General features: G+C 34.6%; 2 protein-coding genes across 2 annotated transcripts; both read right to left on the bottom strand.

Annotated features, from left to right (window-relative positions):
* Positions 1-268: 268 nt before the first annotated feature.
* LOC141553005 (olfactory receptor 13A1-like) lies at positions 269-1,204 on the bottom strand. Its single transcript, XM_074284873.1, has one exon. The coding sequence runs from the start codon at positions 1,202-1,204 to the stop codon at positions 269-271; it is 936 nt and encodes a 311-aa protein (XP_074140974.1).
* A 10,356-nt stretch (positions 1,205-11,560) lies between these two features.
* LOC141553794 (olfactory receptor 13A1-like) lies at positions 11,561-12,487 on the bottom strand. The gene has a single exon (XM_074285261.1). The coding sequence runs from the start codon at positions 12,485-12,487 to the stop codon at positions 11,561-11,563; it is 927 nt and encodes a 308-aa protein (XP_074141362.1).
* Positions 12,488-17,340: the final 4,853 nt, after the last annotated feature.

The following is a 17,340-nucleotide window of genomic DNA, read 5'->3' on the forward strand; positions in this document are numbered from 1 at the left end:
AATAACCCTGAGATATAAGAGCCATTATGATCTACCTTTGACAAATGAAGAAACTGAGATAGATATAAGTTACTGACTTGCTCAAGTAATAGCTGTTTCCACCTGGATTTGAATTCAAATCTTCCTCACTCCAGGTCCATTTCTCTACCTGCCACAGAATTATTCTTTTGAAATAAAATTATCAAGAAACAATTTTTATAAGTTCCTTAAAACTCCCTGACTTAGAGAATAGACATAGAATCTGATGTGATTGATATTTCAAGGCACCCTAAAATGAGAACCACATCACAAAGAGTTTTTTGAGGGCAGTTTTGACATCCTTGTTTCTCAGAGTATAGATCAGTGGATTTACAGCAGGGCTTAGAGTGGTATACATCACAGCAACAGCTTTCCCTTTTTCAGGAGAATAGCTAGTACTTGGACTTATATAAGCACAAAATGCAGCAAAATAGAAAATGGTGATTACAATAAGGTGGGAAGAACAAGTAGAAAATGCTCTTTTCTTTCCCTCTTCAGACCGGATCTTCATGATGTTGGCAATAATAAAACCATAGGACATTATTGTCAGTAAGAAATTGGTACCAGCCAAGACAAGATCTGTAAAAAGTGTCATGAGTTCATTCACTTTTGTTGAGGAGCAAGAGAGTGGTAACATTTGGGGGATCTCACAGAAAAAGTGATCAATGACATTAGGACCACAGAAAGACAATTGTAACAGCATGGCTGTGTGGATTGCAGAATTCATCCCACCTATAAGCCATACTCCAGTCACCAACATCCCACAGATCTTCTCGCTCATCAGAGTGCTATAATGTAAGGGCCGGCAAATAGCCACATACCGATCATAAGCCATAGCTGTGAAAAGAAGGAGCTCAGAACCCAAAGCCCAAGAAAAGACAAAGATCTGGGTCATGCACTCAACAAAGGGGATGGTTTTCTTCCCCTCCGCCAGATTCTCCAACAACTTGGGCACCACTGTAGTAGTGCAAATGATATCCAACAAGGCCAAATTGATCAAGAAAAAATACATGGGTGTGTGAAGGCCTGCAGTGATCCAAATTGAAGCAATGATGAGAGAATTGCCAATAATAGCCAAGACATAGAAGGACAGGAAGAAACAAAAGAAGAGAATGTCAAAATGAGGGTTTTCAGAGAAGCCCTGTAGAATAAATTCAGCGACCTGTGTCTGGTTATTAAGAGCCATGGTTTTAAGGGATTGATTCATCCAAACGAGTTAGTAGTCCACTAGTGATTGTTATTTTCCTGATGTGCCACTGATGGGTTCACTGAGCACTTGTAGAGAGCAAGCACAGCCTGAGAAATGAAGAAAATCAAAAAAATTTCCCCAATTTTACCAAAGATCTCTGTTAAGACTTAATATTTATCATGGATGGAAGTGAAGGAGTGCAATTGCAAAGCAGAATCTATACATTGATACACATAATTCAGTTGGGAGGAGGCATCAGTGATGCCAGAGACATGCAGGGGATTTCTTTATGAGTTTTAAAATTTTATTTTATTTTTCAGTTAAGAAGCATTTTAATGATGTTCAGTGTTCCCACCTCCAATTTAAAAGAAAAACCCTCATAACTGATGCTATTATCATATTCTATGGGAATCCAATCGTAAATCTTGAGCTGCAAGAAACATTGAAGAAGACCAGATAATCCTTTCCTGAGAGACTGTAACAGGACTGGCTGTGAGGACTCATACAATATCCAGGGAAGAAGCAGAAGGTCCTCATGACTACCTCCGAAACTTCTGATCCTGTCAGACAAGCTCACTTCAGTTGTAGCCCAGGCTTCATGCCAGGATAGGATAGTTGGTTATCTGTGGTTGCTGAACACAGAGATAATGACCAGAACTGACTAGAAGCATCTGCTGATTCCCACAATAAGGCATTGGCAACAACTCTTTACCTTTAGTCTTGTATTTCTACCTCTGTATTAGACATTTCAATCAGGGTGTCCCATAAAAACTTAAATTCAACATTTCAGAAATGGAAGCCATTATTTTTCCCTCAAAACCCTCTCCTTTCTAAACTTCCTTATTGCTATTAAGTTCCCTCCTTTGCTCCCAGCAACCCAGGCATGCAACCCAAGAGACATCCTTGGCTTTTCATTCTCTCATTCCTCTATATTCCATCTGTTGCCAAGTCCTACAGATTTTACCTTCATAACATCTTTTAAAAACCTTTCTTCTCTCCTTTGTTACTGTGATCACCCTCATGTAGGCCCTCAACATTTTATGCCTAGTTTATTTCAATAGCCTGCTAATGACTTTCCTACTTAAATTTTCTTACTATGTGTTAGGATTACTAAGTGAGAACTCAGGTTGTCTGGACAGTGACAAGGTGAGAATTCAGGTTTTCTGGACAATTACAAGGTGAGAACTCAGGTTGACTTGATAGAGGGGGCAAGCTCATTGGCTGGGGTGGTTCTTCCCAGAAGCCCTTGCATTATCCCACGCCCATTCTCTGGGAGGATAAAAGACACAATATTGGGCCTGGAGAGCAGATCGGCCTGGAGAAGGATAAGAGCTGGAGGAGATTCAGAGCCAGGATTCAAGAGAAAGACTCTGCATTGCATCAGGCTTGACGGGGCTCTCTGCAGGAAGGGAAGTCACTTCTAAGGACAAGAGTTAACAGCAACTTCCTGGAGACAACGGTTCACTACAGGAAGAAGAATCTGTCTGAGAGATTTGAGTAGAAGACACAGCAGATCTCTTCCCAGAGAGTGATCCGGCAGCTTCTGGAGACGACAGCTCGCTACAACTATGTAGTTCACCCACCACTCAAATATCAAATTAGTCTTTTTCATTAACTGTCACCCTCCATTGCACACAATAAATGCCTGTTTCCCTATTCCTGCTAAAATTCAATATAAAACTCTGACACTCAAAGCCCTTGACACAGTGTATCCCTTTAACTCTCCACACTTATACCTTTTATCTTCTAATAACTTCCACTCTTTCTGTAAAGCAGTGACACTGACTTCCATACTGTTGCATGCCTATGCCTAGATTTTGAGCATTTTTACTGGTTGTCACTCTTGTCTCTCATCTCTGCAATGGTCTCCTTCCTCATTGCCACCTCCTTTATTTCTTGGCCTCCTTCAACTCTCAACTAAAATCCCATCTTCAGCAAGGGGCACTTCCTGATACATCTGAATGCTAGTGCTTACCCTCTGAGATTATCTCCAAACTGTTGCATGTTTTCCTCTCCCATTAGACTCTGAGCTCCTTGAAAGCATGAAAATGTAGAGGGAAAGTCTTCCAAGCATAGGAAGCTTCTGAAAAAAAGCCTTGGATTCTGAATATGGAATGTTGTGAGAAAAGCAGCAAGGAGGCCTGTGTTGCTGAATCACAGAGTACATGGGAAATAGAAGTCGTGAGAAACTAGATGCATAGAGAATGGAAAGGTAGTAGAGGGTCTGATTGGAAAAAAGTATTGAATGCCAAACCGATAATTTTATATTTAATTCTAGAGGTAAGGGGGCAGCTAAGTGGCGCAGTGGATAGAGCACCAGCCCTGAATTCGGGATGACCCGAGTTCAAATGTGGTCTCAGACACTTAACACTTCCTAGCTATGTGACCCTGGGCAAGTCACTTAACCCCAGCCTCAGAAGAAAAAAAAAATTGTCTTGTTAAAAAAAAAAATTCTAGAGGTAATGGGGATATAACTAGAGTTTATTTCTTGGGTGAGTGACATTACCACATCTTCACTTTAGGAAGATTAATTAATCTGGAGAGACACTTAAGATAGGGAACAACTTGCAAGCTATTTCTATATACCAAAACAGAAGGTGTGGGATTGAGTAGTTATTAACATTTCCATAAAAGTTTAATCAATGAACATTCTCACCTGGGATATGGAGTCTCCCAGCCGAGAAAAAAAGTAAGGATTGCTGAACAGTGGACAGGGTGACTTTTCATATTTCATTTCAAGTTTATGAATTGTGCATTGCAATAGCTGCTCTCTACCCCCACCCTGAAAGGAACATTTGGGGAAGAGACTAGTTAGAAAAAGAGATTCCCTTCCCTTGTCCCTGTATTGGCCACCTCCTCTCAACAGTGTCTGGGCTGGGCTAGGTTCTATAGCATTGCAAACCCTTCCAAAGCATTTCCAATACTTATATGGCATAGCAATACGAATTCTTTCCTCTTTCTCTGTACTCCCAGACTTCAATTTCAGAAACATAAGGTGCAAATTTCCCTCAAGGAGGAACTCTTCTCATTTAGGACTGTAGTTCTTAATCTGGGATCCATGAGTGAACCAATTCCTTTTAATATTTTGTTAGCTGCATTTCAACATAATCTATTTCCTTTGACATTTTTACATAACAGTACACAAAAAAACATACAGGATGTGTTTGTCACACCTTACAATACTTTCAATTCATCTTAATTGTTCTCTCTCTGAAGCATTTTTTAAATGTCATTTCCCCAAAGATTCATGTATAATGAGAGATATATATGTTAAATATACTTTGACTTTTGATTACATATATGTCATTTAAGACTGGAAGATGAATATTTGGTGATAAAATATTGAATGGAAAAAGTTTCAGGAATTGAATAATCAGCCACTCAAACATTATCTATTTCTGTCATCATTTCTGAACCATCTACTTTAACATAAGGACAAAGACTTAGAGCATATAACAGAAATTTCAAAAAAATGCTTGTCAATTTGTAATTTGAAGGTTGTTTGATTAAAAGAACTACAAGTAGAATTACAAAATGCAATTGGAAAAACTCTTAGAAGCTGGAAAATTTCTGAACTGAGGGCTAGATGGAGTTGTGATTAAGTCAGAAAACACAGATTGCCTAGTTCACTTTATTGAACTTTACTTAAAACATTGAAAGAAGCAGCTAAATATAATAGGTGGCAAAGTCCCCTCTGATTGGCTCTATAAAGATAATTTTCTCTACACTGACTAGGAACTACATTAAGACTTTGCTTCCTGAATTCATGGAAACACATAGGAGGGCAATTATGTATTGTTTTCACCATCCTTCTTGCTGGTCAGAATCTTGATAGTGACAGTCTATTAGCTCCAAGTCATTGGGCTCCCAAGTGATGCTGCTTTTCCTTGAAGTAATGACTTTTCCAAAAACTCCAATCCAACTGTTTCATTTTATAAAATAAGGAGACTGAGGGATATAGCAGTTAAATGACTTGCTAGCTATAACACAATTAGGCATTTGTAGTATATACAGATATCTTTATCTATATCTATATCTATCTATCTATCTATCTATGTGTATGTGTGTGTATGTATACACACACACACACACACACACACACACACACACACATATATATATATATATGTATATATATATATATATATATATATATATATATATATATATATATATATATATATATATATACTTATATTCACAATTAATCAGAGGCAGATGATTAAGGACTAATGCTGGTCAGCTTAGAAAGAATGTTAAAAATATTCCAGGTTAGATAAGAAAGGATCAATCATGGGAGTTAATTCCTGGGCTTAATTCCTACCCTTGATACAAACTGACTCTGTAACTATGGCCAAGTAACTTAATCTTTTTAGTAGCTGAAGCAGTTCTCAAAGCCACTTAATAACAGAAAGGTTTCTAGTCTTCATTGAGAGAATTTCCCCCTCCTTAAAATTATGTCTTAAAAAAACCTGAATTACCAAGGAGTACTAAGAATTTAATTTAGGTAATATTTTATGACGTGCAGAGTGTAGGAAATATGGGGCAGGGGATGGAGAGAGAACTGATTTAAAATTAATATAAAGCAATGAACATTAGAGTTCAAGAGATTTCAGAAATATAAAACTGAAGTGCAAGTTTTAGGACCATATGTTTAAAGATGGAAGTTATCTTAGAAATTTATTCCAATATCATACTTTGCAAATGAGGAAATTGAGGCTTAAAGATGTTAAGATTCCCCCAGTGTTATCTAAGTGGTTAGGTGACAGAACAAAGATTAAAAGTCAAGCTATTGGTCTCTTTACTACTTTCAGACTACTTTATAGTAACCTCTTGTCAATATCTTTCTTTTTATTAAACAAATCCCATTAAACTCAATAGCCATGAAAATAGCGCTCACCTGGAATTCTTCCATGAATACTCTCAAGTGGGAAGAGTTCTCCATCAATCTCCTACCTATTAACCTTGAGCTTTGTCTGTAGAAAAATGGATAGAGATGATCATTTGAGGTTATTCAGGATCAATAACTTGCAAAAATGTGATAATGCTAAGATCTTTGACTAGATGTAGGGCACCTCATGAAGAAGCAAAAAATGAACCAGCTTTTAAGAAAATAGTCAGCACAATGTCTAAAGGGGATAGATTTGCACTGGCCACAAGGGATTCTTTTAATCAGGTTTCTGTGGGAAGGACCCTGAAGGAGCAATTATCTGATGGTTCTGGTGTTGTGACTACTGATGGGGTATAAATTTGATCCCAGGTCAGTATTCAAGAGAAAAATTCCTAAAGTCACTTATAGAACCTTAGCACAGGAATGATTGTTAATGATCATCTATAAAATATTACATATAAGGACAATGAGATATTGAGAGGAAAAGTGAATTGAATAAAGCCATGAAATAAACTAGCTTCAGAGATGGAGCTGGAAACCATGCCCCCTTTTCTATTCCAATGCTTACTAATATACGATTCTGAACTCTAAAGAAACTGTTTATAAGCATCAATATACTGATATTCCTTTTTTTACCAGGTTTACCAGAGAAATTTCAAGGTAATAGGAAGCACAGTGAGCAAAAGGTGTGTGCTTTAGTCCCTGTTTAGCCATTAGCTAACTCCATGACTAGTAAATTCCTCCTTTTTCTGAGCTTCAGGGGTAGAACTGTCTTGGTTTTGTATTTGGATGCCCTGTGCCTAGTACAACATTTGGAACATAACAAGTGCTGAATAAGTGATTTGTTAATTGATTGGAGGATTTCTAAGATTGACCTCCCCTGCCTGAGGGGAATAGAGTTGGTTGATTTTTGTTCTTCATTCTGAAAGAGCACCAAAATGACATCACTATGTTAGAGTCAAGTTATAATGTGTCTGATTGTGATTAATTAGACCCATGTTACCTCGGAATGTGTGACCACAGTTCAGAAACAAATATTTCTTAGGAACATTTGGAGTAGACTCTAACTTTGTGCATCTCTCATTTCTTCTAAACCAATTCAATTTTGCTTTGCTCAAAGAACACAACATGTCATGCAGGGCCATGCTGTGCCAGTGTCTCTCAATTCTAAAGTTCTTAACAGAGACCAAATACATTGTCCTGTGACAATCACAAGATCTTTCTCTTAGTCAGTGCTGGAAGATTCTTGCCAGAATCCTCCTTAATAGATTACTCCTACACCTAGAAAAAAAGTTATTTATCTGAGAACCAGTGCAGCTTCAGAAGTAGCTGATGGATAGTCAATATGGTGATTACTGCCCTTCAATTCCAGGAAAAATGCCAGAAACAGAACAGAAGTCTGTATACAACATCTGTAGATTTGAGCAAGGCCTTTGATGCTGTCAGTTGTGAGTAGTTATGGGAAATTATGTCAAAATTGATTTTTCAGAAAAGTTCATCAGGATAGTATGTCAATTTTATGATACGATGTTTGTCAGAGGGACAGAGCAGGAGAAGAATTCCCCAGCCTGAGGGGAATAGAATTGGTTGATTTTTGTTCTTCATTCTGAAAGAGCACCAGAATGACATCACTATGTTAGAGTCAAGTTATAATGTGTCTGACTGTGATTAATTAGACCCATATTACCTCGGAATGTACTACCACAATTCAGAAACAAATATTTCTTAGGAACATTTGGAGTGGACTCTAACTTTGTGCATCTCTCATTTCTTCTAAATCAATTCAACTCTGCTTTGCTCATAGAACACATCATGTCATGCAGGGCCATGCTGTGCCAGTGTCTCTCAATTCTAAAGTTCTTAACAGAGACCTTGAGAGCTTCACTTGTTCATCTTACAAAGGTAAATGGAATACATTGTCCTGTGACAATCACAAGATCTTTCTCTTAGTCAATGCTAGAAAGATTCTTACCAGAATCCTCCTTAATAGACTACCCCTACACCTAGAAAAAAAGTTATTTATCTGAGAACCAGTGTGGCTTCAGAAACTTCAGCAATTTTCAACAGTGAGGTGATTCAAGCCAACTCCATTGGTGTTGGGATTGAGAGGGCCATTTGTACCCAGAAAGAGGGCGATGGAAATTGAGTGGTGATCACAGCATGGTATTCTCACTTTTTAAATTGTTGTTTGCTTGCACTTTGTTTTCTTTCTCATTGATTTCTTTTTTGATCTGATTTTTTTGTGCAACATGATAATTGTGATATATTTATATAAGAATTGCACATGTTTAGCATATATTGGATTACTTGATGGTTAAGCGAGGGTGAGGAGAAGATAGGGAAAAAAATTGGAACACAAGGTTTTTCAAGGGTGAATGTTGAAAATGATGTATGCATATGTTTTGAAAATAAAAAGCTTTTAAAAAAGAGTTGGTCATTTCCTGTTGAAAAGAGCAAGTTGGCAAATCTTACGAATCATTTAGGCAGCATTTGTGTGTATCAATTATGTGGGGCCATGATCCTGAATAACAGTGGAACTGAATGTGTATTAAAGATCTTTAAATATATTTACCTACTTCTTTTAAGGGTACCAGCAACACTCCCTCAAATCAGAAATGCAACAGGAGCAAGGCAGATCTTCAATAGATGGTAAGAATGAAATTGAAAATCAATAGTACTAGAGCACCATCAGTGTAACTCTAAAGAAATGGAGCCAACTAATGACAAAAAAGTTGACATGGGGCAGCATAGTAATCAAAAGGGAATTCATAAATTGTGCCAAAGCTATGGAAGAAGGAGAGACTAGAAGGATGATCTATTTCTTGCAGTAGAATTTACATAGATCCTTAAAGGAAAAAAATGTGCCATCCAGGATACAATAAATGTTTCACAGAAATATAAATATTCCATTACCTTGAAGCATAAATTTTCTGGAAATTTACTTTCTGGAAAATTCCTCTACTAATATATATCAAATGGATGAAAATAATTTCATTGCTAGACTTTTCCTGTCTAATTATTTTGCTAGCAAATCTCAGTGAAATATTTTTTTTTCTATTTAATTGGTGTTTCTTACCTGGTCTTTGGTAAATTATGTACTACAAATTATATTTTACCTTATAATTATTTCTTTAGTGTTTCTCACTGGGTCTTTTACTAAATTATGTACTATGTTGGGCTTATGTTATATATCATCCTGATATTTAATGCTAATATTTGAAAATTCCAGTGAAAACAGCATCTGTCTACATTGTAAAAACAATGGTCAGATAAGAATGGATCATTTTAGAAACATAAACTTTGAATTTTCTCCAGTACTATTTAAGAAAATTAACTGTATTTTATGATTCATTTTTATTTTTTCAGTTTATACTCATTTTCTTTTTCTCCAACTACTGAAAAAAAAGAAAAATCCTTGAAAAAATTATTTAAGTCAGCAACAAAATTCCTTAATTTTCTATGTTCAAAATTGTGTGTTTCATTTTGCATATTTTTGCCATTCTTTGTTGGACAGTGAGCAGTATTTTTCATCATGAGTCATCTAATATCACACTTGGTCATTGCATTAATTTGAGCTCTCAAGTCTTTCAGAGTTTTATACAATGTTGTCCTAGAAATAATTCTATTCATTCTCCATCATGCAAGTTTTCTGCAGCTTATCTGAAACCATATCTAGTGTCATTATTTTATAGCATCAAGGTATTTCATTGCATTCATATGACACAATTTATTCAGCCATTTTTTCAATTGATGTTACCAACTTAGTTTTCAGTTTGACCATTACCAAAAGAACTGCTATAAATAGTTATTATGTACAAGTTATTGTACTCCTTTTTTATCTTTTTGTGACTTTAGAGGAGTAGTTTCAATTTGCAATTCAAAATGGCTGAAGCAATTCATAGCTCCATCAATAATGTACTAATGTTCTTTCCCTCCACAATTAATTTTTTCTACTTTAATGGTAGTAATTAACCACAGACTAGGGTACAATATACTATGCTCTTCCTTGAGGTGCAAAAAATCCTTGCCCTCAAGGCAAGAACTTATATTCTTCTAAGAAGAAAATATATTCACAGATAAATGTGACATAATGTTGAGTGCAATGGGTAAAGAGAAAAAAAATCTAGACAAAAGATTTTAAGAAAAATGAGTAGTGCCAGATTACAGACTATATTACAAAGTGGTGATATAATAAATAAATTATGAAAGAATGGTAAAACATACCTGTTCAAACAAGAGATAGAGCTTATAATGGAGAGTGTGATAGTTAATTTTAAATAAATAAAATTTAAAGGTTTTGTACAAGTAAAACAAATGCCACAAAAGTAAGAAGGAAAACAGGAAAGTGAGGTGAATTTATATGACAAGTTGTTTTTTTTTTTTTTCTGATAAAAGCCTCATTTGTCAAATATATTAGAAATTCAGCCAAATTTATAACAAAAAAGTAAGAACTGTTTCCTAATTGATAAGTGGTTATGTGATACGAAGAGCCAGGTTTTAGAAGGAATAAAATATTAATAATCACATTTTTAAAATTTTCTAAATCCCTACTGATTAGAGAAATGAAAAATAAAGCAATTCTCAGATACCACCTCACACCTATTAGATTTGCTAACATGACCAAAAAGGAAAATGACAAATTCTGGAGCAGATGTGGAAAAGTTGAGACACTAATACTTAGTTGGTAGAACTGTGAACAAATCTAACCATTTTGGAGCACGATTAGAAACCATTCTCATTATAGTTTAAAACTATGCATACACTTTGGGCCAGAAATACCACTATTATGTTTAAATTCCAAAGAAATCAAAGAAAAGGTAAAAATGATTTATATATATACACAAATATTTATAATGGCTCTTAGTAGTAGTAAAAATTTGGAAACTGATGAAGTTCCCACCAATTGAAGAATGACCAAAAAAATGTGTGATACATGAGTGTAAGGTGATGCTATTTTATTAAAAGAAGTAACAAGCAAGATTGTTTCAGAAAAACCTGAGATAAACTATATAAACTGATGTAAAAGTATATATAGTTTTGTAGAAAACAGGAAGACATTGGAGGCAAACAGATAATCAGATATATTGTAAATAATAAAATGAAGGGGACATAATCTGGGATATATCATCTGAGTGATGAGAATGGAAACAGTATGAGAGACATTGTGGAGTAAAGATCAACAGAATTTGGTTGGCAACTGATTCAATGTAAAGAAATGGTAACAAGGCATAAAACTAAGCTTATGAGGACTAGGAGAATATTGCTTGACTCAAAACTGAAATAAATTGGGAATAGAGCAGCAGTGTGGTGAGGCTCAAGTTAGCCAGATTCATTCTAAATTCTGAGATTCTGAGTAAATCTAACAAAGGTTCCTAGAAACTAACTTGTCTTTTACAACATGCTTTATATTAGAATTTTAAAAATAAAATTATAACCAAGACATATAGACAGATTACAATTATTTATTTAATGAATGGAAACATTTTCTTGAGGGCTGTTTTGAAATCCTTGTTGCGTAAAGTATAAATGAGAGGATTTAAAGTTGGGCTGATAGTAGTGTATAGGACAGCCACTATTTTGCCATTATCCATGGAGGACCCAGAACCTGGGAGAATGTATGTGTATATAACTGTGGTATAATATATAGTGACTACAATGAGGTGGGAAGAACAGGTAGAGAAGGCTTTCTTCTTGCCTTCTGTGGTACGGATCTTTAGGATGCTAGAAATAATGAAACCATAGGATACCATAGTGAGCACAAAATTAATCACCCCAAAGTATACATCTGCAATGACTATCATGACATTGTTCAGGTATGTAGAAGTGCAGGAGAGAAGTAATAAAGTGGGGATTTCACATAAAAAGTGCTTAATTATATTTGGGCCACAGAAGGTTAACTGTATCATAAGACCAGTGTGCACTGATGAACTAATGGCACTAATGGCCCACACACTACCAGCTAGAAGGAAACAAACCATTCTGCTCATCATTGTAGTGTAATGCAGAGGGTGACAGATGGCCACATATCTGTCATAAGCCATAGCTGTGAAGAGTAGGAGTTCAGCACCCAAAAACCATGTAAGGAAATACAACTGAGTCATGCACCCAACATAGGAGATGGACTTCTTGTCTGCAAGATTTTCCAGCAATTTTGGTAGAACTGTGGTTGTGCAGCCAATATCTAAGATGGCCAAGTTGGCAAGGAAAAAATACATGGGTGTATGGAGTCCAGAATCTATACTTATAGCCACCACAATAAGAGTGTTACCTGCTAAGGCTACTATGTAAAGAAAAAAGAACATACAAAAGAGAACAAACTGAATTGGATGTGTCTCAGAGAAGCCAAGCAGGATAAACTCAGTCACCACTGTTTGATTTTTCTCTGCCATTCGAAGTTGACTCCTTGACCCACCAGTGAATGTCTTCCAAAAAAGAGGCTCCTTCATGTGGCAATAAATAAGTCTTTAACAGAAAGAAAATGTACATATTTCCATTAAAAATGTTAAATACTTGGGGGTGTAGCATATATATTCAAAACTGAATTATTGCTAACTGGTGAAAAGTACATTGAAAAGAACATTAGTTCCTGCCTCATAAATGAGATTAACATAAAATTCAATACCTATTCAATTGATATTTGACCTCTAAGTGATATCAATTTGCAAATGTGTGCTTTGTTTTCTTTAACCAATCACTTTCTTCTGTTTCACACTATAGCTTTTAACTTTTGTTTTACCTTTGACTACATTTCCTTTTTAAAGACAAGAACCACATCTTATTTTTATTGTTTTTTTCCAATGAAATTAAATATTTATCAAATATCTACTACTTACCAGGCACCGTGACAAGCACTGGGGATGCAGATAAGAAAAAGACACTCATGAATAGTATAGGAAAAATAAAAAGAACAATAAACCAGTGGCCTTTGAATCAGAAGGCTTGGTTTTAAGTGGCAGCTCGGACACTTTTCAGTTCTGTGACCTCCAATATTCTGCATTATTTTTCCCTGTCATTGTAGCCAATCTGACAGGTGTGTAGTGGTATCTTAGAGTTGTTTTAATTTGCATTTCACTGATTAATAATGACTTGGAGCATTTTTTCATATGACTAGAAATAGTTTCAATTTCTTCATCTGAGAATTGTCTGTTCATATCCTTTGACCATTTATCAATTGGAGAATGGCTTGCTTTCTTATAAATTAGAGTCAATTATCTATATATTTTGGAAATGAGGTCTTTATCAGAACCTTTGACTGTAAAAATGTTTTCCCAATTTATTACTTCCCTTCTAATTTTGTCTGCATTAGTTTTGTTTGTAAAAAAAACTTTTTGATTTGATATAATCAAAATATTCTATTTTGTGATTAATAATGATCTCTAGTTCTTCTTTGGTTATAAATTCCTTCCTCTTCCACAGGTCTGAGTGGTAAACTATCCTACATTCTTCTAATTATTTACAATATTATTCTTTATGCCTAGGTCATGAAGCCATCTTGACCTTATCTTGGTGTATGGTGTTAAGTGTGGGTCTATGCCTGGTTTCTGCCATATTAATTTCCAATTTTCCCAGCAATTTTTTTGCTTTAACATATTTAACACGTATTGGTCAACCTGGCATCTGGGGGGAAGGGGTGGGGGAAAGGAGGGGAAAAGTTGGTACAAAAGGTTTTGCGATTGTCAATGCTGAAAAAATCACCTATGCATATATCTTGTAAATAAAGAGCTCTAATAACAATTAAATATATATATATATATATATATAATCACATATATATATATGTATATTATCTTTTAAATGATGAAAATTAATTTTAATGAAATGAAGAATTTTCTATTATTTCTTATTAAAAGGCCAGAATTTAATAAAATTTTAACTTCCAAATACAAGACTCAAGGGAAACATGAAAAAGATAAAAAAGAAGCAAGGATAAGAAAACATAAACAATTCATAAGATTAAACTTATTTCTATGTGCAAGATAATATTTGTAATTCAATTTTATTACTATAATAGCAACTAGGAGGAGTATATATAGATGAAGTGAAGATATAAAGTGATTTTAATGGGATGATACCACCCCCAAAATTGAATGAATGAGAAAAAAAATTTGCAAAGAAAAAAGGAGGGAGACATTGAGTGAGGCAAATTATCCCACATAAGAGAGGAATAAGAGTTACTATAAAGGAGGAGAAGATGAGGGAGGGAGGGTTTGATAGGCAAAGTTCAAATCTTGCTTTCATCAAAATTGCCTCAAACAGGGAATCACATTCATATTCACTTGGATTTAAGAATCTATAGTACTCTATAAGGAAATAGAGAGGGGTGGGTAAAATAGAAGAGGGAAGGATGTCTCATACAGAGAAAGCTATATAGGGGAAGGTGGCAATCAGAAGTACAATTCTAGTGAAGAAAGAAAAAGTGAGGTGTAAGAGAGAGGAGTAAACAAGAAAAAAACAGCATGAAGAAAAATACGCAATCAGTTATTGTAACTATAGATGTGAATGGGATGAATTAACCCATAAAGTGAAAATATATAGCAGAATGCATTAAACGTCATAATTCTACAATATATTCCTTATAAGAAACACATTGAAAGCAAAAAATACACAGGGACTACAATAGATTCTATCATGCTTAATCTGAAGCAAAGAAATCCAAATTAACAATCATGATTTCAGACAAAGCAAAAGCAAAAGTGGGTCTAAATAAAAGAGGGTCTTGCTAAAAGGTGCTATAGATAATGAAGTAAAATATTATTAAATATATATGCACCAAGTCGTACAGCATCTAAATTTCTGAAGATGTTGAATGAGTTGTATGAGAAAATAGAGCATAAAAATGTATTAGTGGGGAATCTTTACTTTTCTCTCACATGACTAGATAGATCAAATGAAAACAAAGCAAAAAACATTAAGGAGATGGATAAAATTCTATATAAGTTAGATATGATAAATTTCTGGAGAAAAATGCCTGGGGTTAGAAAGAAATACATCTTTTTCTTAGCAGTACATGGCACCTAAATAAGATCTTTAAAAAATCTAACAACCAAATGCAGAAAAATAGAAATAGCAAATGTATCCTTTTCAGATCATAGTACAGTAAAAATTATATTCAATAATGGACAATGAAAAGAGAAATTAAAAATTTAATAAAAATTAAATAATCAATTGTAAAATCCAAGTGAGTCAAAGAACAAATCATACAAGTGATAATTTCATTAAATAAAATGCCAACATTAAGAAACCATGCCAAAATTTATAGGATAAAGCCAAAATGGTACTGAGAAGAAAATTGTTATTTTAATTTGTTTACATCAATAGAAGAAACAAAAAGATGTATGAACTGGACATTAAACTATATATATCTATATATATATTTATAAAACAATAAGTTTAAAAACTTCAACTCAATTGGAAATACTAAAAATTAAAGAAGAGATTAACAAAATTAAAAGGAGAAAACTATTGAACTTCTCCATAAAACTAGAAAATGATTTTCTGAGAAGATTGAGATGGTACTGCATTGTTGGTAGAGTTGTAAACTGATCCAACGTTCTGAAGAGCAATGTGTAACTTTGCCCAAATGGCTATAAAACTGCACATATCTTTTGACCCAGCTGTACTCCTCCTAGCATTGTATGCCAAGGACATCCCCCTAAAATGAGAAAGGACATATTTGTACAAAAATATTTTTAAAAGTTCTTTTCATAGTAGTTAAAAATTGGAAATCAAAAGCATGTCCAAAAATTAGGCAATAACTAAAGAAACTGTGATATGATTATAATGAAATTTTATTATGCTATAATAAATGATAAGCAGATGAGTTCAGAAAAATCTGGAAAGAGTTATACTAAGTGTTCCATTGGGAAGTGAAAAGAATTGGTAGACTATTGTACATAATAAGAGCAATATTATTTAATGAAGAACTATGGATGATTTAGCTGTTCTTAGCAATGCAACGAAATAAAACAATCCCAAACTACTAATTATGAAGCAAACTATGCACCTTTAGATAAAGATTGATTGAATACAGACTGAAGCATGATGGTTTTTCATTTTTTTTTCATTTTTGAATCTTCTTGGGCAAAATTATCAATATGGAATGTTTTACATAATTGGACATGTTTAACCTATATCTAATTGCTTACCATCTTATAGGGGAAGGGGAAAAAGAAGAAATAGAATTTTGTCAGATTTTTAACTATTTTAAAATTGAAAAAATTGGAGAATTCTGGGAAGACAGTGAAGTAGGTCAATATATTTCAACCTTTATAGATTTCCCACAAACAGAACAAATTTATACTTCAGAACAAACTTAGACTGATGAAAAATCAAGAGGACTTGCGGCAGAACAAATCCTCTTGGACCAACCCTGTAAATTCAGACAAAAGAAGCTTGAGGTTAATCAGAGTAAATTGGAAACACTTCCAGGAAAGCTCTTCAGAGATTCAAGTGGGAAATCCTGGGGGTAGCTGAGTTTGGCTGGAGCCTCAGTAGGAACCACAGAAATCTTGACCTGCTTGATAACTGGGTCTTGAATCTCAGCTGATTAAAAATTTCAGGCACTGCTGTGTAGCACAGACAAGGATTTGAGCAAGAAGGAACCAACACACCAGGAGTGCAGAAGCAGTTGTGCAGGGAAGTTGATGGCTGTGGGCACTTGCAGGAGCCTGGAGTTTATGATTTGAAGTTCTAGGTCAGAGAAAGTGAAGGCAAAGACCCCATGCCCTCACCTAAAAAACCAATGAACCATCAAAGAAGAAAAACCCAACCATAGAAACTAGAAGAACAGGGAAGACTAGAGTTCATTTTGAGAGGAGCACTGAAGTAAAAAAAAAAAAAAAAAAAAAAGCTGCTTCTATCTCAAAGAATTACATGAAATGGCTTCCTGCCCAAAGACAATTTATAGAAGTAATCAAAAAAGAATTTAAAAATCAAATGAGAGATATTGTATTGAGGAAAACTAGAAAAAAACCCAAAAAAAACAAGATTATTTTTTCAAAGTTATCCAACTAGAAAAGGAATTACAGAATCTCAAAAGACAAAAATACCTCTTTGAAAATTAGAATTGGGCAAGGGGAAACCAGTGAAGCTAGAGAAGATCAAAAATAACAAAATAGAATATAAAAAATGTAAAAATAGGACAGAATCTGAAACATAAGAAAAACCTTGGATCTGAAGAATAGATCAAGAGAAACTATAAGAATAAGAAAATATGAGAAAGCTGTGACCAAAAAAAGAATCC

This window comes from Sminthopsis crassicaudata, chromosome 2, assembly GCF_048593235.1.
Source record: "Sminthopsis crassicaudata isolate SCR6 chromosome 2, ASM4859323v1, whole genome shotgun sequence".
In the NCBI taxonomy this organism is placed as follows: domain Eukaryota; kingdom Metazoa; phylum Chordata; class Mammalia; order Dasyuromorphia; family Dasyuridae; genus Sminthopsis; species Sminthopsis crassicaudata.

Bases quoted from the DNA above. Each gene is read 5' to 3' on its own strand.
- LOC141553005 (XM_074284873.1), bottom strand. From the start codon at position 1,204: ATGGCTCTTAATAACCAGACACAGGTCGCTGAATTTATTCTACAGGGC.
- LOC141553794 (XM_074285261.1), bottom strand. From the start codon at position 12,487: ATGGCAGAGAAAAATCAAACAGTGGTGACTGAGTTTATCCTGCTTGGC.